Source organism: Telopea speciosissima, chromosome 8, assembly GCF_018873765.1.
Source record: "Telopea speciosissima isolate NSW1024214 ecotype Mountain lineage chromosome 8, Tspe_v1, whole genome shotgun sequence".
NCBI classification, from domain to species: domain Eukaryota; kingdom Viridiplantae; phylum Streptophyta; class Magnoliopsida; order Proteales; family Proteaceae; genus Telopea; species Telopea speciosissima.
The window spans coordinates 45,696,871-45,721,216 of record NC_057923.1 but is presented as its reverse complement, the minus strand read 5'-3'; the positions used below and the strand labels follow the sequence as shown (position 1 = coordinate 45,721,216).

At 40.6% G+C, this 24,346-nt stretch overlaps 1 protein-coding gene across 1 annotated transcript in view; it reads left to right on the top strand.

The window, feature by feature from the left end:
• The first annotated feature begins 272 nt into the window (after window positions 1-272).
• LOC122672703 (elongation factor Ts, mitochondrial) overlaps window positions 273-24,346 on the top strand; it is a 39,539-nt gene continuing 15,465 nt past the window's right edge. Inside the window, exons 1-3 of the mRNA XM_043870173.1 lie at window positions 273-627; window positions 736-908; window positions 1,388-1,477. Of these exons, the coding sequence (XP_043726108.1) occupies window positions 318-627; window positions 736-908; window positions 1,388-1,477 (573 nt within the window). The 5' untranslated portion in view covers window positions 273-317. The remainder of the gene's footprint in view (window positions 628-735; window positions 909-1,387; window positions 1,478-24,346) is intronic.

Genomic DNA, 24,346 nt, shown 5'->3' with positions numbered 1-24,346 from the left:
TAGTCAGTTCTTCACTTCCATGTGATTCTTTACAGTCGATGTCACCGTTGATTGACAGAAGTAGTAACACTGCAATTTGCAGGAGAGGATGATGGTGACAAAGTTCATCTTCTGTATCGCTTCATAATAGCTCCATATGCTTAACAAAATTACCAAGAGAGAGAGTAAAATAGGAAAATATGTCCAAAATGCATTTTGTTTCTGAAATCAGAATAAAATTAAGCAACCAGACAGAGAAAATCCTCTATTGAGTACTTCTGAATTGAAATATAATATTCTTTTGGAGATTTTTCAGGTCGGAACCATCATATCTCGGAATGGCCTTTTCTAGAAGTGCAAAATCCTCTATTGAGTTTCTCCTCAACCGGGTTAACTATTCCATGCATTGCGGGCATTGTTATTGTTCATCGGCACATAGAGAGGCTTACGTTGCCGGAGTTATACAATCAAGAAGCTTGTTTACTTCTCAATATGCTTCTCCTTCTCCACACAAATCGTTTATGAGAAGGTTCAGTGGCGTAGTTCCTGCTTCTGAACAGATGAATCTTATCAAATTATTGAGGGAAAGAACTAGTGCTCCAATAAAAGATGTCAAATCTTCTCTTGTTGATTCCAATTGGGACATCGGTAGATATATAAATTTTCTCCTTTTCCTTTACCTTTTGCGTCAGATTTTGTTTTTAATTATTATTTTAATTCATGGTCTTCATCTTAAAGTAATAGTCGTGTATGCAGAGGCTGCCCAAAAGGACCTGCGGAAAAGGGGCATAGTTCTTGCATCGAAAAAGTCTTCCCGAACTGCTACTGAGGGTTTACTTGCTCTAGCCCAGACTGAAAGCAAAGCTGCTGTCATTGAACTTAATTGCGAAACGGACTTTGTTGCAAGGAATGAAATATTCCAGTACTTGGTTAGTATGAGTTCTTTTTCTTTCTAGTTTGCTTCTGAAACTTCATTATGAGTTAGTTTGTTAGCATGAAGGTAGGATTTTAGCTTTCCATGAAATTCCTTCATGCATCAGTAAATCATGGAAACTTGGCAAATCAACAAATGGGAACCAATTGGTTTATTGATGACTTTAACTGGATTGGGGAAATGTAAGGAGGGTATTCCTTAGTAGTAAGTTGGGACCAGTGACTTTTTCAGGCATTTTTCTCGTCCATTTTAGGTACTCATTCGCTTTAGCGTTTGAAATGGTTCATAAGTTCACTTAAGAATAAGTAGTAATGCTCATGTAACGTTTCTTTTTGGATGAATTCTGCCCATGGTACATGCTCATATAACATGATAACTATGCCTAATGTTCTTCTTTAATAACCCATTCCAATTTAACTGACAGTCTTTATTTTTCTTTCTCAGTAACTCTTTCATAAACTATTATTCCTGTAGGCTTTGTCTTTGGCGAGGATAGCTTTGTCAGTTGACAGTTCTGCTGAACAAGTCTCCACAGCCATTCCTATTGGATCTGAATACTTGGAGGTGAGACTCTTGCATTATTACAAATTTATTTTGTAGGTGGCCCATAAAATGCTCAGATAATTAACATCAGATAGTTTGTATGATCATTATGAGGGTGGGCCTTAGTGCAACGGTAAGGTTGCTCCATTGTGACCATGTGGTCGCAGAGTTTGAGTCTGGAACAACCTCTCTGCGAAATCAGGGGTAAAGCTGCGTATATTATGACCCTCCCCAGACCCCACAGTGACAGGAGCCTTGTGCACTGGGTACTCCCCCATAGTTTGTATGATCATTCAATCCCTCTTTTCCCCACCCACCAAATTACAGTTCTCTCGCATTTCAGGAGCAGCTTGCTACAATTAACAACAACTATCATCCAAAAACACCAGTGGACACAGAAATTCATCAGGAATTTGAAGATAATCTTTAGACATATATTATTGTTATGTTACGTCCTAATGTCCCATCCAGTTCCAGGTTTAGTTAACTGTTTTTTTTTTCTTTTTTTGGGGGGGGGGGGGGGATAATGTAGTCCTAGATAGGAATGGAATAACTCCCACTAGAAATCAGTGGATCAGGATCTCTAACAATGCTGGCCGATTGGAGTAGGAAGGGGTAATGTATTGTAAAACTAGGGTTAGGGTGAGGTAATGACAATAAGGTTTATATGGTTTTGTTGGGCAGGTCTAGGGGGTTATTATCAAGTAAAAACAACAGGGTTTGAATGGGTTTGAAAATTCTGCAGAATTAGGGTTAGGGTTTCGGGTTTTAGAAATTAGGAAAACACTTGAATTTAGGGTTTGTAGTTGGAGATTGGAGTAGGGCTTTTGTTTGAATGTTAGGAACAGGGAGGAGGATGTTCGATTGTAATTTGAAGGTTTTCTGATGGATGAATTGGGTTTTACAGAAATTAGGGTTTTGGCGTTTTGTGGGAGATGGAAGAACTTAGGGTTGTGATGGAAGGATGGGACTCAAAGCTGGATCGAGTAGAGGGGATGTAACAAGGGGCTGTAGTTTGATTTTCATGGTAATCTAATGAGGGAACAGGTCTGAACAAAGTTAAGACTAGCTAGGGTTTATGGAATTCAAATAGAAATAAAAGGGGATCGGTTGGGGAGGGGGGAAGGCTATAGAGGGTTAGGAGAAGATGAATGGGGATGGGGCTTCAAACTTACTTGCAGTTACAGGTGGTCTTCAATGGAGGATGCAGCTATGTGGTAGAAGGATAAACCCACCTTCCATCTGAAGAAGATCCTCCCAGCCGTTACGGCGTAAGGAGTCACTTGGATTCCACCAATCCCTTTTCATCTTGATGTCCACAAGGATGCACACACTCACAAGGGAGCAAGGAGCAGCAGCAATGGCAGCCAATGGATTCTTTTTCAAACTTTAAAACTTATTGGGGAACCTCCCACGATTTAGACTTTTATAATTAAAGGCTAATGCCAAATCCTAGTACAATCTAACCTCTCCCTTGATAAATCGTGGAAGGGAAGGAGTATAATTCAAAAGCTAGTAATTAAAAATGTAAAATGTCATAACTAACCCTACTAACTTAACTTAAAAAAAAAAAACTTAGCTAAATAACTTAAATTGACCCAATTGAACCAATTGGTTGCAACCAATTTAAACCGGTTCAATTTAACTAGCAGAAATAAACCAAGTATGGAATGGAAATACTAGAATGTAAACCTAAGCTATGGCTCCCTAACTAAGCCCTAATGTCAGGACTTCTTCTTCTTCTTCCTACTTGGTGTTGCATCAACTCTCCCGGACTTAAAAGGATTCATCTTTGATGAATGGTTGGAGATCATAGAATAGTCATTCAAATCAGGATCAAGTCTCTTAAGATCATCCTCAGCAGATAGCTCAAGCTTGTAGGTGGACAGCAGCTCTTTGATGGATGGAGAAGGCTGGAATTCTGGCTGGATAGTAGTCTCTTGAAGCATCACATGAACACCTCTTGGATCATTACCTTCGTCTTAAAAATAAGCAGCCGCATCTTCATCATTATCAGCAGGATAAGTATCGAAACCCTTTTCTTCATCATCGTCGTGGGCTCCTTCTTTTTCAGCCACGTTGATGGACTTCTTCTTGTGTGGACCGTCCCTAGCAATATGCCCCTTGTCTTGACAATACTAACAATTAAAAGGGTCATTACGTCCCATAGGAGCTTTGCCCTTGTCATCAACACGTGGGGGAACAGCAGGGCGAGAGGTACTGCCTATAGAAGGACCCTGTTGTGAGGTGTTAGTGTTGATGTAGGCCGGCTTGGAAGTAGAACCTGGCTGTTTGCTTGAAGCTAGTAGTTCCTCTACTTTCAAGCCCTTCTCAAAGCATTCTCGAATGTCTGTAACTTCAACCACCCCAATTGCCCTGTTGATCTCACTTGTCAAACCCAACCTGAACCGGGAAAGCATCTGGATGCCCTCTTCCCTAATGCCAGTGCGAGAAGAAAGGGCATCAAATTTCCTCATGTACTCAGATACAGTTATGGTCCCTTGGTAGAGGGAGTTGAATTGATCTTGTAACTGAGACCTGAAGTGCCTTGGCAAATTTTTCTTACTCGGTCGTATTTCATGTCTTCCCAAGTGCGGGGTGCAGGACCATCAAAGCCCATCTCTCTTTCAGTGATTCTCTACCACTCACATGCTGGTCCGACAAGTTTAGTACGGACTAGCTTCATTTTCCTTTCTTTAGGTAGATCATACCAGTCAAAATAATCATCTAGGGCAGCAATCCAATCATAAAATACCTGAGGGTTAGAATCACCATTGAACTTTTTCAATTCAAGCTTCACTTTCTGGTTGTCAGTGTGGCGACGATTATGAACTTGTTCTCCAGTGAAGTAGGACCTCATATACTCCTCAAAAGTTGGCTGGTTACCTCTATTTCTGTCCCGGTCTTCTCTATCTCTGTCTTTGTAGCCTCTATGTCGATCTCTGTATTCCCGGGAGGCTCACGGTTTCCTTTGGGTCTATCTCGATGATCTCTGTAATGGTATCCGTCATCTCTGTCATCTCTAAATCTATCTCTGTGATCTCTGGGTTCTTCTCTGTGAACTCTATATCCATCTCTATGACCTCTGGGTTCATCTCTGTGAACTCTGTATCCATCTCTGTGATCTCTGTGATCCCCATCTCTGTCAGGTAGTCTCTGCACCACTGAATGGAGCTAGTACCTGTCTTCCTCTATAGGTAAGTTGCTGTCCCTATCAGGAGGGACTCTTTGTTCTTCCAAGTGTTGTAATCTAGTCATGATTGCATCAGTTGCAGCGCTTTTATCAGCAGTAAATTTCTGGAACAACTCCAACATAGCAGCCATAGGGTCTGCTGGTGGATTTACTACTTGATTACCATGCTGATCCGTGGCTCTGATACCAAGTTAATGTAGTCCTAGATAGGAATAAATCCCACTAGAAACCAGTGGATCAGGATCTCTAACAATGCTGGCCGATTGGAGTAGGAAGGGGTAATGTAGGGTAAAACTAGGGTTAGGGTGAGGTAATGACAATAAGGTTTATATGGTTTTGTTGGGCAGGTCTAGGGGGTTATTATCAAGTAAAAACAACAGGGTTTGAATGGGTTTGAAAATTCTGCAGTATTGGCGTTAGGATTTCGGGTTTTAGAAATTAGGAACAAGGATTTAAGTCTCGGTCCGTATCGTATCGTCTCGGCCGATACGATACAGGCCGAGACGTATCTTTTTTTTAAAAAATGCAAATGTCTCGACTGTATCGAGACGTATCGACCGAGACGTACCGATACGATACGATCGATACGTATTGATACAGTCGAGAGTTTTTAAAAAAGATTATTTTATTATATTTAAAAAACGATATGTATCGAGACGTATCGAGTCGTCTCGATATGTATCGATATGTATCGACCGATACATACCGATACATATCGAGACGACTCGATACGTCTCGATACGTATCGTTAACTTAAAAAACACATGGCCATTTCATTCTTTTCACCTAAAACTCGATTTCTAGCAGTCCTGGCGGAAAAAAGCTCTTCCCAGCTTTGAGAAACCCTTCCAAAAACACATTTAAACTTGCTTTTTGGGTAAGATTTCTTGAGGGCTTTCAATTCTTTGCCAAAAACGAACTTAGAGGAGCTGAAATCACATCATTTGGTGGATCTAACAGCCCACATTCGAATTCAAAAGCTGTTCTTGAAGGGTTAGGTAAGTTTTTTGAAAAAAACTTGAATCTTTTGCTTTAATCTTTGATTATTGGTATGTTTTTTGGTATGAATCAAAGAGAATATGTTAAACAAACATAGAAATTGCATTCTTTGTATGCATTTACAAAGATTTGGTTTCAAATCCATGTTTCTTTAACCATTTTTACCCAAAACCGAAAATTCCTTCTTTAAAATGAATTTTTTTTTTTTCTTCTTAACTTTAAAACAAATGGTAATGTTTATAAGATATGGAGTACATTATGTATAGATGTATGACATCCCAAGAAGATTATACATTTACCCTAAAATCTGTATTTTTTTTTTTGGGGGTATTTTCTGAATTTATAAAATACTTAAAAAAATGTAAAAAAATCTGATTTTTCCATCTATACTCTTTCATTGTGGTTTGATAAAATGTATAATTGGCTGAAATAGAATCAAAGACTTAGATTCATTTATGTAGTACATTATGTCATTTTTTTTCATTATTTAAAAAATTAAATAACGTGTAACTAGTTGTAGAAAATATAAAAATGTTTAAATATTGTTTAGGGCAACTTTGCTAGATAGTAAATAAAAGAAGATGATGCAATGCATGACATGCATCATAATGTCTGTCTATACTTGTATAAATAATAAATTATTGATGTGTGGATTTGAATATTGTTTAATATATATCTTATATAGTTATCTACTTTTGTTTGGTATTTAGGATGATGCCGCGACAACAAGACATTGGGTGGTCTTATTGTACCAAAATAAACAATAATAGATTGCATACACAGTGCAACTTCTGTGACACCCAACATCTTGGAGGTGGGGTAACTCGGCAAAAAGAGCACATGGCAGAGGATATGGAAATGTTTCCAAGGTACACGTCCTGTAGAGTTAAGCGAGGCAATGCAAAAACACCTTAGAGATTCTAAAAAAATCCAAGCAAGCACATGCCGATGTTGATGCATTGGTGAAAAATTTGATGGAAGATTTTGAAGATTATGAAGGATCGGATATGGAAGCAGAGGAGGACCCAGAGTTGGCATTGGCGATGAAACAATCAAGACATGAAGCAAAAGAGCAACAATGGAGAGCTGAGCAATTGATTAGAAGTCAATCAGCTCGACCACCAGGCCTTGTAGATATTGGTGTTGGCTCCTCTTGTCGTCCATCTCTAAGTAAGGGTAAGCTCCTTAGTAGAGCAACCAAAGGGATGTTCGGTTTACAAAGAGTAAGGGTAGAGAAAGAAGAGCCCGTATATCGAGACATGGATCCTAATGTCTATAGAGCAAGGGATGCTAGCCAACAGAGGATTAAGAAAGCTTTCAACCCAAAACACTTAGTAAAAGGATAGGCGAGCAATCTCCGGATGGTTCCACAGTTCTATGATTCCACCACATAAGGCCAAAGATCCCCACTTCAAGGCCATGGTAAAGGAGATTCAGCGGTGTGGGAAAAATGTTAAGCCACCCACACCTCATGAGATTGCTGGGCCTTACTTGGATGATATTGTCCAAGAGGTGCATGAGTATGTAGAGAGGTTCAAGGAGAAGTGGCCACTATATGGAGTGACCATCATGTGTGATGGATGGAGTGGACCAACAAGATTATCCATCATCAATTTTCTTATCTACTGTGATGGAAGGACGATCTTCCACAAGTCGGTCAATGCATCTAGTGAAATCAAAGATGCCAACTACTTGTACAAGTTAATGGATGAAGTTGTGGAGGACATAGGAGAAGAAAATGTTGTCCAAGTAGTAACTGACAATGCAGCAAATTTCAAGAAAGCTGGTCAGTTGCTTATGTTAAAGAGGCAACATTTATTTTAGACACCATGTGCAGCTCATTGCATAGATTTGATGTTTAAGGACATAGGAGAATTGCCCAAGGTCCAAAAGTTGGTTGGTAATGCAAGGAAAATCACCAACTTTATTTACAACCATAGTTGGGTTTTGGCATTGATGAGGAGTTATACACAAGGGGATTTAGTGAGGCCTGCAACAACAAGATTTGCAACAAATTACATTGCAATTGATAGCCTCATTTCCCGAAAGCATGGGCTACTACAGATGTTCACCTCTACTGAGTGGTTGACTAGCAATTATGCAAGGTCTGAAATTGGGAGATTTGTTCAAGATCTTGTCACCTCCTCAAAGTTTTGGACTGCAATGGGCTGACTTTATAATGTTATGATGCCACTCTTTTGTTTGCTTCGAGAGGTTGATGGGGATAAAGAGCAGACCATGGGTAAGATGGTAGAGGCCATGGGATGTGTGAAGAGAAGAATACATGAGAATAACCCAACATCAAACAAGAAGTATTTGAAGATTATATCCGATCAATGGGAAAATATGTTGGTTCAAGATGTTCATTGGGCAGGTAATCTTATAAGTATATGACTTTGGTTTCATTTTAAACACTTAGTAGTTAGTAAATTACTATTTATTTATTTATTATTAGAATTTCTAGGTTTCTAACCATCCATTACAAACCATGTGCATCATATTATTTGAATCCGGATATCCAATACTCCAATGATATAGGGTATAGACCGGATCTATTGCGTGCCCTAAGGAATGTTGTGAACAGAATGGAGCCAGATGTAGTGAAGGCCACACTTGCCATGGATGAGGTTAGAACTAAATTAGTTGTATAAATGATTGAAACCAAGAATAGAGTGATTGGTGGAAGTGGAACTAATATATATATATTTTTAATACCTCTCTAGGCTAAGTATTTTCGGGAGGCCACTCGTGGTTTTGCTGATAGAATGGCTATCCATGCTAGGAGCACACGACGCCCAGGTAAGTTAGGTTTGCCTAATTTATTATATCATTTAAAATTTATTTTAAGGTTTTGTCTTTTAATATTTCATTTATTATTGTGCAGTTGATTGGTGGCTCAATTATGGGGGTACTAGTGCTCCACACTTAACCCGAATTGCAATTCGAGTATTATCCCTGACGGCATCCTCTAGTGGCTGCGAACGTAATTGGAGTACATTCGGGTTGATACACACCAAACCCCGGAATCGTCTCAGTTATTCAAAGTTGGAGAAGCTAGTGTATGTCCATTACAACATGAAGCTGAAGCTTAAATATTTAGAGCTGGAAAGAGAAGGAGATGATGTAGATGTCAACCCAATCGACATCAACCACCTACTTGACGATGAAGATTCAGTTAGAGCATGGATAGAAGATACCGATAAGATATTGGTGATGGATCAATTAAGTGAGGATCACCAGACAACCAAACCTGATCCAGTGATAGAGAGCATCATTCAACAGATGGATGGGGATGCAACACAGCCACCATCACAAGATCCTTGTCCTAATGTTGAAGAAAATGAAAGTAGCTCTGAAGAAGGTTTAGTCAGGAGGACGAGGTCAGGTCATCCGTATGGAGGAACTCAACAACATGTTGATGATGAGGATGAAGACGACGATGGTGATGATGATGGTGATGGTGATGGTGATGGTGGTGGTGGTTCTGTTGCTGCTGCTGCTGCTGCTGATGATGATGATGATGATGACGATGATGATGATGGTAGTGGTGGTGGTGGTGGTGGCCATGGTGCTGGAGGTAGTGGTGGTGGCCATGAGGCTTCACAACATCGTGGTGGGGTTCAGTTCACATGTGAGGCAGGATACACACATACTACCCAAGATATGGATCATGGTCCTGAGCCTGCTGGCCATAAGACTTACTCGCGGAAGCCGCATAAGGGCAAGTCTGCCAAGCGCTCCCACAATCCATATGATAGTGATGTGCTTATGAGTGGCATGGAGTCACTTAGCATTAGTTCTGATTATGCTGGTGCTTCATCAGGCCATGGGCATTATGCATCAGGTTCTTCTTCAGGCTATGGACATGGGGCTTCTGTAGGGTATGGAAGTTATGGATACGGAGAGAATCAAGCACAAGCACAACCTAGTGCTTGTCGTGACATTAGCCACTCCAGAGCAAGTACACACGATTCTACCGAGCGGGAGAGTCACTACCATCGATTTTGACCGGGCTCGATATTGTGCTTATGTTCGGACAAGACACAACATCATCCTAGTCGCTCCTATTGTTAAAGACCCTTACAGACATGACTTTGATCCACCCCGACATTCTTCATGGCAATAGAGTGACTCTACATGTAAGGAATTTCATCTTTTAATCTTTTATAACAATTTCAAAGTGCCGCACTTGTCTGGTTATTGATTATTCACAATTTTTAGTATATATGCATGATATATGACACAAATTGCTTGTTTATATTGTTTTTTGTGTCCAAAAGTGTATTTTCATGTGTATTTTGATCATTTTCATGCGTTTCTGCACCGATCGATACGTATCTCCTATACGATACGATACGATACGATACGATACGTCTCTTAAAATCGCCTGACCGATACGATACCCGATACCGATACTTAAATCCTTGATTAGGAAAACACTTGAATTCAGGGTTTGTAGTTGGAGATTGGAGTAGGGCTTTTGGTTGAATGTTAGGGATAGGGAGGAGGATGTTCGACTGTAATTTGAAGGTTTTCTGATGGCTGAATTGGGTTTTACAGAAATTAGGGTTTTGGGATTTTGTGGGTGGCAGAACTTAGGGTTGTGATTGAAGGATGGGACTCAAAGTTGGATCGAGTGGAGGGGATGTAACAAGGGGGCTGTAATTCGATTTTGATGGTAATCTAATGAGGGAACAGGTCTGGACAGAATTAAGATTAGCTAGGGTTTATGGAATTCAAATAGAAATGAAAGGGGATCGGTTGGGGGGAAGGCTATAGAGGGTTAGGAGAAGATGAATGGGGATAGGGCTTCAAACTTACTTGCAGTTACAGCAGGTCTTCAATGGAGGCAGCAGCTATGTGGTAGAAGGATAAACCCACCTTCCAGCTGAAGAAAATCCTCCGAGCTGTCACGGCGTAAGGAGTCAATTGGATTCCACCAATCCCTTTCCACCTTGATGTCCACAAAGATGCACACACTCACAAGGGAGCAAGGAGCAGCAGCAATGGCAGCCAACGAATTCTTTTTCAAACTTTAAAACTTGTTGGGGAGCCTCCCATGATTTGGACTTTTATAATTAAAGGCTAATGCTAAATCCTAGTACAATCTAACCTCTCCCTTGATAAATCGTGGAAGGGAAGGAGTATAATTCAAAAGCTAGTCATTAAAACTGTAAAATGTCCTAACTACCCCTACTAACTTAAGTTAAAAAAACACTTGGCTAAATAACTTAAATTGACCAAATTGAACCAATTGGATGCAACCAATTTAAACCGGTTCAATTTAACTAACAGAAAATAAACTAAGTATGGAATGGAAATACTAGAATGTTTCTAAGCTATGGCTCCGTAACTAAGCCCTAATGTCAGGACTTCTTCTTCTTCTTCCTACTTGGTGCTGCATCAGGGGAGCTTCTCTACCGGATATAAAGTATTGTTTTTTGTATTTGCCTTGAGGGTGGAACTCGGTGCAAATTGCGACCTAGTGGTCACGGGTTTGAGTCAGAAACAGCCTCTTCCCAAAGCGCGGGTAAGGCTGCATACATTATGGCTCTCCCTAGGCCCTGCAGTGGCAGGAGCCTCGTGCACTGGGTACACCCTTTTTTGCATGCCCATCATGTTTCTTCTTCTCCTTTTTTTTTTTGTTTGCTCAAGCCCATTGTATATCAAGGGCCTGACTTTTGTGTACTTTCAGCAGGAAATTAAACTTAGCGAGTTATCTCTATTTCTAAAATGTATCTTTATTTACAGAAGTGAGAGGAGAACCATATGGATAGAGCCCAGATTTGGTAACAATTTGATCTAGAAATTCTGCCCACAAATCAGATACAGTCACAAGATTGTGGGATCTCTCAACACCCAAGAAAATCAATCTGGAAAAGATAAATGTAGAATAGAAAAATGGGTTTCAGATCAATGTGGAATTCAAAAGTAGGTAATATTGGGTTGAGGAAAGTGGTGCACCTAGGCTAGAGTTGAAACTTTCAAGCTCTTATGCAGGTGTGGCAGGTATGGTTATGAGAAAAAAACTGAACACAGTGGAGAAATGAAGATTGGGGGTAATCATCTAGAGTTTGTAGTTGGGTTTCTTCCCTTCCCCCCCCCAAAAAAAAAAAAAAAAAAAAAGGGTCCAAATAGTTGGGTTTCAATTGGCTAGATGGAATAGTGAAATGTTGATGGAATGGGGTGTTTGTGGTGATGGGTGAAGTCTTGATGTTTGGAAAATCGTAAAGAAGTGCAGGTTGTGGGTAGATAAAGTTAAAAGTTGTAAAAAGGAAGTGCACCAAGAATTGTAAAGGGAATTTAACACAGTGAGTCCATGTTGTAGTGAAAATAATTGATTGAAAAATTACTGATTTTCCACTACTGTCGAAAAAACTAAGGAATTTCCTTATGTAGATCTTGTAATACCTGTATTCTTATGAACAACACTTGCAAATTGTTGTATTTTCTAGTTCTTACTCTTTCTAACATTAGGTTTGGTACAGAGTAGATAAACATTTTGAACCATAAACAGGGACTTTCAGAATTTCACCAACAACTTTTCAAATTACCTTAATGGAAATTACAAAAATTCTCCTACTTAACAAAAAAGGTACAAAATACTCCTACAGAAATCACATATGAAGGATTTTGAGTGCCTGCCCAATGGGTTATATCATGGGTTGACCACTTTTGGGTTTTTATAAATGGTCAATTCTATAAGCCCAAATATGAAGGATTTGTGTCCTATACGAGATTGGGTGTTAATTTCTTCTATTTTCAGTTTTCTAAAAGATTTAGGTTAGATGGGGTCTATATTGAGTTACTAATTTGGATTGTTTTTGTTTTGTTAAAGAACTGTTGAATATGGTTTTAGAAATTCTAGAAGTTCTAGAGAGTTTCTATTTTCAGATTCCTTTGGTTCTCAAGTTTAGGAATTCATGAAAGTTTTTAATTTGTTAGCTGTTTTAAGAATAGAAAGTTGAGGGATTAGTTAGACTATAAATTAGTGGCCTGCTGTGCTATTTAATGCAATTCATTTGATTAATGAAATTTTGACTACAGCCTTTGGTTCTGTGGTGATTCAGAAGGTCCCTGCTGTGGTGACTCAGTAGGTTCCTGATGGTTATTTTAGGAAACCCTTGGTAGTGATTCTAAGGTTGGGGTACTGGTGGTGATTCCAGCCCTACAGATCAAGTGGTGACTCCTTATCATATCCTTCTTTCTATCTTTTCTTTACCACGGTTGTATATCAGCTTCAGTTCATCAAGTTATCTGGTTCTATCCCTAAACCTGCGATCCTGTCGTAAGCTGATCTCCCGCTGGCATACATCGCTTCGAGGTTAGTTTTGCATTACTTTGGTTCTCTCTATCTCTTGAGCAAAATGAAAAGTACTTCAACTTTTCAACTGCTTGACACTTTTGGACCAAATGATGCTGCAATAGAAAGATACTGCCTATATCGAGCCTACATATCATAGTTGTCTAGGCAGTGGAGGGTGCCTAGGCACTTAGGCAACAAGAGGCCCTAGGTGCCTAAGTGTTATCCGCCATTCCCTCCCCCTCTTTTCTATTAGATGATCCCATCAAATAGTAGGCTATAACGTATAACTTATATAAGTACACTTATATCATAAATAAAATATCAACATTAAGCTACATCAACTCATCAAGAATCACTAAGGCTGTGTTTGGTTGGATAGAAAAGAAAAGGAAAGAAAAGAAAAGAAAAGAGAAGAAATGAAAATATTATTTGGACAGAAAAGAAAAGAAAAGAAAAGAAAAAAACTTAGGTGTTGTTGGGGTCAATTGTAAAGATGGAGATGATGAGCTGGAATCAGAAATGGGGAAGGGCGAGAGAGATGTCTCGCATCTCTCTGGCGATGTTTCGAGACTCCACCAGTGTGAAACTCGACACGACGACACCTTTTCCAGCACATTCAACTGCAGGCACAGCAGCGTGTACTCCTGTTGCTCCAACCCTTTTGGAATGTTACTAAACTAGACCCATATAGATCAGTCGATTTGTAGTGTTTATGAGTAAAATCAGCACCTGGTGTCCACAATCAGATGATGAGCGGCTTGAATTGAAACCACTATGGTGACTTAACAATCACATCCTGTTGGTGTTTCTTTGCTGAAAACAGGTTGTAAAAACGCTGCCACCATAATGTCTTAATGCAAACCCGGGTTGGATTAACCCTTATTGGGTGGCTTACGGGCCCACCCAAGCAAGGAAACACTCAAATCCAAGTTCTAGTGGTAACGTCTAAAGGAGGATGGCAATTTTGTAAATAAGTTGAAGGTCATAAAAGGGATGGCAGAATTGTAAATAAACAGGAGTTTATACTAAGATGGCAGTATTGTAATTTAATGAAACTCAACTAACAATAGAAAGGGAACCAAACGTGGGTGAGTGGATTTGTAATTAGAAGGGTAATCTGGGAATCAAAGGTAAACTATGGGTAGAGGATGAATTAACCTAAAATCTAGGGGTATAATTGGAAACTGAAGAGAAAATTTGTTTAAAGAAAGACACGAGAAAGAAGGGGAGTTGGAGAGGTCGTCTCCTACCTCCCGACTCTGAACCATGGCAGAAAACCAGCAGGTCTTTTCAAGGATAGAACTCCTTTGTTAGAGGCTCAATCAATCTGAAATTTCAGGCAAAGCTTTGTAACACACTGGCCTTTCAAGATCATCCAAGAGCAGATGCAGATTTCAGGCAATATGCTGATATAGTTTGGCTGAAACAAGTTGGGCAGAAATCTACGAACTAGATTTGATTTTCTGGTTAGAACTTCCAACATATAGCAAAAATCGACTCGAGGCTGTGAAGGGTGAATCGTTTCTATCACAGGGATGTTTCTTTACAACCTCAAACCGTTCTGAAGAGAAGCAGTAGAGATCGATGCCAACACCTGGGTTACAAATCACGTTCGGCAGAATAGGGTATCTGTAATGAAGGTAAGTAATAGGAAACAAAAGGGAAGAAGAAGAAGATAATAAGAGAGAATGGCAAGAAAGAGAGAAGAGATTTCAGAGGAGGGGAGAGAGAAGATATGAGAGAGAGGGAGATATGGTCATACAACCTTGTTCGTACCAATCTGGTAACAAAACGAAAAAAACTTTCATTCATTCAAATCTGCTTCCATCGTTGGGTTACATCTCTATTTATACAACAACGACAAACTCAGCCTTATCCCAACCATAGTTATCAAGGCGTCGCCATGGCATCCAGGCTCCTTGGTTGCCATGGACGCCATGGCGGTGTCGCCTTGAATTTTGACCCTCTAAAACGCCATGGTCGCCTTCCCGCCTTGATAACTAGTTCCCAACTTAATGGGGTTGGCTACATGGATGCAAAAAAAACCCCAACAAATGAAAGGTGGCAAATGCAAAGAAGAAGAAAGATAGAAGTAAGAGGAACTATACATGGCCCAACAAGTCAGGAGAATCTTAGCTAAATGGGGTCTGCTACATGGATTTTTTCCCCTCCAATAGTCTCTATCCGAAGTCATACTTGGCACAAGACCTAGACTATACATGTCCTTCCTCACAACTTCTCCTATGGTCATTTTAGGCCTACCGCTGCTTCTTTTAGCTCCTTCGATTATGATCATATCACTCCTCCTTATTAGGGCGTCCCTTGGCCTCCATAGAACATGACCATACCACCTCAAACGACTTTCTCGAAGCTTATCATCGATTGGGGCAACTCCCAAGTCAGATCTAATACGTTCATTCCTTATTTTATCCTTCCTAGTTTTTCCGCACAACCATCTTAACATCTTCATCTCTGCTACACAACTTCTGAATATGACATTTCTTAACTGCCCAACATTCTGCCCCATACATCATAGCCGATTGTACAACAGTCCTATAGAACTTTCCTTTAAGTTTACTTTAATTCTTTGTAAGACATCATCCTCTATGTCACCTTCCTTATTTGTAATTGACCCCAAATATCTAAAATAGTCAGTATCTTCCTTTCCCTAATACGCACCATGTCAGTATCCATCATAGCATGGCTGAAATTACACATCATAGAGTTCGTCTTTGTTCTACTAATCTTAAATCCTTTTCTTTCAAGCTTGATCTCCATAGCTCTAACTTAGCGTTAATTCCTGCTTTTGTCTCATCCACCAAAACGATATCAATGGCGAATAGCATACACAACGAGACCTCTCCTTGAATGCTCTTGGTTAGGTCGTCCATGATAAGCGCAAAGAGGTAAGGGCTTAATGCAGAACCCTGATGTAGCCCAATCGTGATTGCAGATTCCTTGTCCTGACCTCCCACAGAGCTCACACTCGTCACCACACCCTCATACATATCTCTAATTACATCGACATAATTACTCAACACCCCCCATTCTTTACTAGAACATGTCGGATTAAGGCACTCAGTCATAGGCTTTTTCTAGGTCAATAAAAACCATATGGAGATCCTTCTTGCTATCTCTATATCTTTCCATGAGCCTCCTCAATAAGTAGATAGCTTCTGTCGTGGATCTACCTGGCATAAAGCCAAATTGGTTCACCGAGATATAGTCTCTCTTCTCAAATGGGCTACAATAACCTTCTTTCAAAGTTTCATAGTGTGACTTATTAGCTTTATGCTTCTATAGTTATTGCAGCTTTGGATATTACCTTTTTTTTTGTTGATTGGACTGCAATGCTGCTTCTCCATTCATCCGGCATCTTCCTTTTGTGCATAATCCTGTTAAACAGCTTGGTTAACTGAAAAACCCCACAGCTTCCTATGGTTTTCCACACTTCTATTGTAATCTCATTTGGGCCTAGAGTCTTTCCTAATAAACTCGTAGTTGTTTACTAAAACTGAAAATTAAATTCCTAAATCAACTCTACTATTAATTAGCCTATTAAAACTACTAAAGTATGGAAAGGATTCTACCACTTAGTCTATTTAAAATAAAAGATTACAAGATAAAATCCCAACTAATAAAAACCCTAATAAATAAATAAATTAAATACCCTACTGAAACCCAATTGGACCTGGTTCATCTTCACATGGAGTACCCAAATCGGTTTGGGTCGGTCAATGGCAGTGGACCTGCATCATGTCTATTGGGGACTCCTGACCCCATTGGGACAATTGGAAATCTGGAAGCAGCTCAATGTTTTCCTTGTAGCCAGATAAAACCCGATACGTCATAGAGCCACCCCAAACTTAGATTGGCTCATGGTTATAGTTTAGAATTAAAGTTGAGAGAATGATGTGACTTGTCATTAATGACAGAAGTCTACTTTATTTATAATGAGAATTACAACCCAAGGGCAAAATAGTAAAGAGGAAAAAATAATAAAACCCTAAAATAGCCTAAAGACAAAGAGGCAATATTCCAATCCCCGGTTCTCAATACTCCCCCTCAAGTTAGTACAAATATATCAAACATGCCCAACTTGGAGACTAATGGATGGAACATCTTACAATTCAGGCCCTTGGTGAATACATTGGCTAACTGATTATCAGAACTAACTAAAGGAATGCAGATCACTCCTTCCTCAAGCTTTTCTTTGATGGAGTGTCTATCGATCTCCACATGTTTGGTGCGGTCGTGTTGAACAGGATTATAAGTGATACTGATAGTAGCCTTGTTGTCACATTAAAGGCGCATAGGATCTTCAACAATGAATTCCCAAATCACTCAAAATTCCCTTAAGCCACATAAGTTAACAAATTCCCTGTGCCATAGCACGAAATTTGGCTTTGGCACTAGAGTGAGAGACGACTGACTATTTCTTGCTACGCCATGTGACAAGATTTCTACCATGGAAGGAGCAATAACTAGAGGTAGATCACTTGTCATCAATGGATCCTACCCAATCGTCATCAGTAAATATTCCCAGTCGAAGGTTCTCATTATTGGAGAAGAGGATTCCCTTCCCAGGGGAAGACTTTAAATATCACAATATACGATTGACTTCTTGAAGGTGAGATGTCCTGGGATCATGAAGGAAATGATTGACAATGCCCATGACATAAGCAATATCAGGTCTAGTATGGGACAAGTAGATCAACTAGCCAACAAGTCTTTGGTACTGTTTTCTATCAACAGGGTCACCCGTACCACTGTACAACTGATGATTTACCTCAATAGGGGAGTTTGCAAGCTTACACCCTAACATGCCGGTGTCTTGGAAAAGGTCTAAGACATACTTCCGTTGGGAGATGAAAATGCCCTTATCTGACCTTGCCACTTCAATTCCAAGAAAGTACCAATGACAACCCAAATCCTTGGTTTCAAATTCCCCTGCAAGTAATGACTTTAAATCGGAGATTTCATCATCATTGTTCCTAGTGATCCCTTTGTCATCAACATATAGAATGAGGGCGGTGATCCGGGCTCCATCTCTTTTCACAAACAAGGTGTGATTGGCCTGACTCTGACGATATCCAAAATTTTGCATTGCTTTCAAAAATCGACCAAACTAGGCCTTGGGTGATTGCTTGAGACCATATAAGGATTTCTTCAACTTGCAGACATGACCAGTGGCTAAAGGGAATGAGAAACCAAGAGGTAGATCCATGTAAACTTCTTGAAGATCTCTATTCAGGAAGGCATTCTTGACATCCAATTGTTGGAGATTCCAACCCAAATTGGCATCACAAGATAGTAACACTCTTGCTGTGTTCATTTTTGCAACAGGGGCGAAGGTTTCTTGGTAGTCGATCCCATAAATTTGGGTGAAACCTTTTGCAACTAGACGTGCCTTGTATCTCTCAACAGTGCCATCAGCTCTTTGCTTGACTGTGAATAGCCATTTGCAGCCACTAATTTCTTCCCTGCAGGATGAGGAGTAAGTTCCCAGGTACCATTTTTATCCAAGGCTTACATTTCTTCTATCATGGCAGCCTTCCACTTTGGATCTTTGATGGCTTCCTTCCAATCCTATGGAATTGACACATAAGACAGAGGAAACAAAAGCCCGATAGGAGATGATAAAGACTCATAAGAAACAGAGTGATTAATGGAACGAACCCCCTTTTCTAAGAGCAATGGGGCGGTCAACGGGAGCATTAGCACAAACAAATACAGAATAAATAACAGGAGAGATGTTACTTGATGGTGAGGGCAGATTTGGTGGAGGTGCCACAATGAGTAATGGCTGAGAATCGTCAATGGTATCCTTTCACATGGATTTGTTCCGAGTATTAGTTATCAAATCTGGAACAGTAGGTGGTTGTGGGACTGATGTCTACCCCTGAACAGGAACAGGTATAGAGAGACTACCAACTACTAGAGTGGGTAACAACAGCTCTTCTTCCTCAAGACTCTCCTCCTGAAGAGGTGTCGTGAAATATAGTTCTTACTCATGAAAAGTGACATCTAGGGTGACATAAAGACTGCGAGAATGGGGATGATAGCATTTGTAACCCTTCTGATTGGCCGAATAACCTAGAAAAATGCACTGAATAGCACAAGGATCCAATTTTGACCAAGAGAGAACAATCATGGGCGAAACAAACACACCCAAATATTTTGGGAGGAAGAGAAGATGCAATTGTGGTATCCGATAGGAAAGAAATGGGTGTCTTAAAATTAAGGACACTAGAGGGAACCCTATTAATGAGGTATGCAGTAGTAAGAACAGCATCACCGCAATATGTTTTAGGGACACTAGTAGTGAACATTAAGGCATGGGTCACACCCAGAAGGTGACGATTTTTTCTTTCAAGGATGCCATTCTGTTCTGGGGTCCGAACACATGAAGTTTGGGAAAGAATTCCATGGGAAAGGAGAGACTGTTGAAAGGAACTATCAAGATATTCAGTACCATTATAACTCCTAAGAACCCGAGTGGTTGCATTGTATGAAACATGGCATAGAATGACTGGAAGCATGAAAAAGCATCAGATTTATTGTGCAAGAGGTAAACCTAGGTGAGTCAAGTACAATATTAATAAATGTAATAAACCAACGAAAACCATTACGATCAACAGTCCTAGATGGACCCCATATATCAGAGTGCATGATAGAAAATGGAACATCACTTTTAGCATCACTAACAAGATAAGAATCTCTAGTGTGTTTAGCAAATTCACACACATCACAATGAAGTTGTTCTAAACTAATTTTAACTAAATCTGGAAACAAAGAATGTAAAATATGAAAACTAGGGTGTCCCAAGCGACGATGCCATTGGTGAAGCTTGGTCAATGCACTATCAGAACGAAGGGTGTGAGCAGAGGATGGGAGAGGTGCTATTAGTGGAGACTCCAAGTGGTAGAGACCATCACGAAACCGACCATACCTGATTGTTTTTCTCGTCACCAGATCCTGAAACAAACAATGAGTAGAAAAGAAGTGAACAAAACAATTCAACTCAGTAGTTAGGGGGTAAATAGACAATAAATTCGCACACAACTTGGGAACATGTAACACAAAAGAAAGAGAGAGATGGGGAGAATAGGAAACTGAACCTTTACTAGAAATGGAGGACATAGACCCATCGGCAACGTGTACCTTATCCCTGCCAGAGCAAGGAGTGTAGGTACAGAAGACCTCAGAGTTACTAGTCATGTGGTCCGTGGCTCCAAAATCGATTAACCACGAGGGACTCGAAGATGAAACATAAAAATTACTTGACTGGGCAAGGTTGGAGACAGGAGAAGAGGTAGAACTAGTTGTTAATTGTGTCACCAATTTTTGGATAGCAGCGATCTGATTCGGAGAGAAAGGTGCCATAGTAGAAGCGGTTGGCGCAGTGCCGGATGCTTCAGAGGTGAGCCTGGGAACGAGCTTTGGCCTGTTTAGAGTTGCGGCCACCCTTAGGGTACCCATGGAGCTTCCAACAAGTTTCTTGTGTGTGACTAGGCGACCACAATAACCACACCTCATAGGTTCTTGTGTAGGAATAGAAGCCTTGGAGAGATCTGCAGGAGGTGATGTACCCAACAGAGGGGAGTGGTGAGCAAGACAGATCGAACAGGGACAATAAGAGGCATCATAATAGTCCGTCGATGTTCTTTAGACTGTACCAAATTATATGCCTGAAGAAGTGTAGGGAATTTATCACACCCCAATATCTGCACCCTAACTTGGTCATTCTCGGGATCAGGCCAGTCAAGAAATCACACACATGTTCTATTTCTCTTTCCTTCTGGAAGGTGCTAGCGTCATCAGGGTGGACCATAGGAACAAGATGGTAGAAGTCCAATTGCTTCCAGAGAGTGTTCAAGGCATGGTAATAGGCAATGAGCGAGAGCTCCTTTTGAGTAGTTTTACAAACCTAATGTCATATCTCATAAATTTGGGCATAGTTTCCTGCCTATGAGTAGGTCTGACGAACTGCATCCCATAGTTCCTTGGCCGAATTAAACAAAACAAAGCTGGGACTAATAGAGGCCTCCATCAAATTAAGCAGGAAGGACATAACCAGCTCATTAGACAACCATGTAGAAGCGGCTGGCTTGAAAGTGTCTCCTTTAATGAGGCTAGAGTAATTATGTCCCCGGAGTGTGAGAAGGCAAACTCGGGACCAGGTAAGATAGTTCCGATCATTCAGTTTGATGGGGCCAGGTTGGAGAGTGTGATTCCCAGTTCTACTCGATCGACCAAGTGGTGCCACAGGAGGGTACACCAAGAGAGGTAGTACTCGTATTGTTGTCGCCCATGATAACCAAGAGAAAAGGATCAAGGGCAACAACTAGTAGGAGTATTTGGCAATATCCAAAATAAAGGGAGTTTCAACCCCGGCTGCGGAGGAGAAGGCGCGTCAACCAAATGGGTTGCGGCGAGGGAGCACCACTGGCGGTAGGAGGGGCTGGGGGGAAAAGGCGTAGTGACCTGGAGGGTCTTTGCCGCATTGGAAAGAGAGGTTGGTAGAGGAGGCACAACGACTTGGAGGGTCGCAGCGGAGGCAGCGCCGGTGGAGAGAGACCGGCGGGGAGGCACGACGACCTGGAGGTTGCAATAGTGGTGAGAGAGGCCGCGGAGGAGGCACGATGACCTGGCGGGTCGCGGTGGCTAGAGAGGCTGGTATTAGAGGTGTGGCAACTTAAGGGTCGCGGTGGAGGCTACAACGGTGGCTAAGGGTGCGCGGCAGAGGGGCGACTAGGGGAGAGGTTACGATAGTGGAAGAAGGCGGCCAGGCGGTGATTGCGGCAACTAGAAGAGGGACAACCTGGGATCGTGTTTAAAGAGGCAGCAGCAATGGCAGTAGAAAGGCGCAGTGAGGAGGCACAAGGTAAGGGAAAAGAAATTAAGGTTGCATGGTACGGTGGTCGTCTACCATGCTCGACGAGTGGTGGCGATGGTGAAGAAGGTCAATGCGAAACCAAAAAGGATTTCCTAGCGTTTTGGGCTCTGATACCAAGTTTCGAATCAGAGTTGAGAGAATGATCAATGATGTGACTTGTCATTAATGGCAGAGGTCCACTTTATTTATAATGAGAATTACAGCCCAAGGGAAAAATAGTAAGGAGGGAAAAATAACAAAACCCTAAAGTAACCTAAAGACAGAGACAATATTCCAATTGCACGGTTCTCAATAATTATCCTACCACTAAACAGTACCGTAACATTTTTTTCTTTTTTCTGTAATGTCATTTTCTTCTCTCTGCCGCTGTAGTTGCAGGTGCAATTATAGGTTGTGAATCTTCCATTGCTTGCTTCACCATCTATCCGTGATGGTGAATCACGATCGTTGTCGACTGCTACTAAGTGGGTAGCAAAGAAAGAAAACAGAGATAAAGAAGACCCATTTTCATGGCCGGAGAGAAATTTCTTTTGCTTCCTTCTCCATAAACACCTAACTGGTGTGGAGGGTTCCCAGCTGCCGGCAACTCATTTCTCTCTTTCTTTCTCTCCCTCACCATCTCTCCCTCTCACCCCGGTTCTGTTTCTCTCTCTCCCCTGGCCCACTCTTTTTACATCTCCCTTTCCAGTTCTCTCTCCCCCTGCGAACCCGGCTGTGATTTTCTCCCTTGAACCCCATCACGATCTCTGCCATTTGCGTGCCTATTGCCCCTGCCTCTCTCTTGCAGCAGGAGTTTTCTCGTGAAAACCCATTTTTTCTTGCCTTCACCGTGAGATATTTTTGTTGAGGCGCAAAATCCGATGCGATTTCAAATTTTAGGAACTGAATCTTCTCGCCGGTCTGGGGAGAACCAAATGCAGAGAAAATACTTAGAGACAAGAAAAACTGTATCAAATTCATATGGTTTTCTTTTCATTTCTTTTCTTTTCTAGCGTTCTAAACACAGCATGAGAGTAGTAAGTGTATAACTAATGCAAAATCGACGTCAAACCAGGGAGAAACCAGTGAGAGATCGATTGCAGCCAGGATCAATACAATAAGCAACAAAAATTAAATAATTGAAACTCTCTCTCTCTCCCCCCCTTTATACGAATATTTCTATTACATATGAATGGAGAATATAAAGAATAAAAAAAGAAGAATAAAGGGATATAGAAGGGGTGATAGGATCAGCTCTCTCAGCCAGGCTCTCACCAGCCCATCATCCTCTCACCCACGGTCTCTCACCAGACCATCATTGCGTCGTCACAGCTTCAACCATAACTCTTTTCTCTTCAATCGCTGTCCTCTTCTGCTCAGCCACTTATATGTATTTATAATAAAATAAGCAACCCAATCCTAATCTAAGTAAGAAGCTAAATAAAAGGAAACTACTAATTCATAAAACCTATAAAATAGAAACTTCCTATAAGATCTAGCTGCCATACATCAAATTAGAAACTTCTATTTTAAAGAACAAAATAAAAATAGTAACAAACTGAAATAAGATGGTAACAAACTGAAATTAGAAACTTAAGCCTACTTTCTAAATATGAAAATAGGAACTAAACTTTGGTAGCATTAGGATAGAAGCTTTCTCCACTTGATGGGCCCACGAGATCTTCTAAAAAGCATCCCCACACAAGGCAAATATGGGCTGTGACACTGCTCACGTAAACAGTACCATGAATAGTTTTTGGTATTTTTTTTTCATATTTCGATCTACATCAATCACCACTTACCAGAATACCAGATACAAACAAGATAAATGCAGTCAATCTCGTTCATAGTATCATATGCCACTTATACTCCAATACCTTCTGCTTTGGTCAGTTTTGGTTCCCTACGCTTGATCTTTTCTCCTTTTCTTCCCCCACCCCTATTTCATGCTTATAATATTACAAGCAAAGAAAAAATTTATTTATGAAGACGGTAAAGAAGCAGGATGTTGTGGATATCTTTTCTGTGGGTAGGGTGTATAAAAAAAAGGTAGACCAAGTACTGTTCAGCAATACAAAGAAATAACTTATAAGTTATATCGTACAACCTTTGGGCACCACAGAAAAGTGGAAATGAACAAAGAAGACTTGTTCTTTTGGTTTTTACAAGTAAAAATATATTGCTCTGCAAACAGAAGGGGTCAACCTAGAATACCATTGATGCAAAAAACTCTGCCGAAAGGAGAAGATATATCTCCTTGCTCTGCTTGATAGTGGAAGACCAATAAATGGAGCAATTGACCTTTTTTACATCTCTATACTTTATCATTAAGGGTCAGTTGTTTCTCTCTTTCAATTTACCCCAACAAATGCAAAAAGGTGTCTTCTTCTACAATAGTTGAACCCCTTAACTCTAGACTTCAGAGACCTGCCAAGCCATCCCTCCATTTGTTCCATTATACTATGCAAGAAATAGCTCCAGAAATAGAATAAAGATTCCAGCGTAGATCTTTTA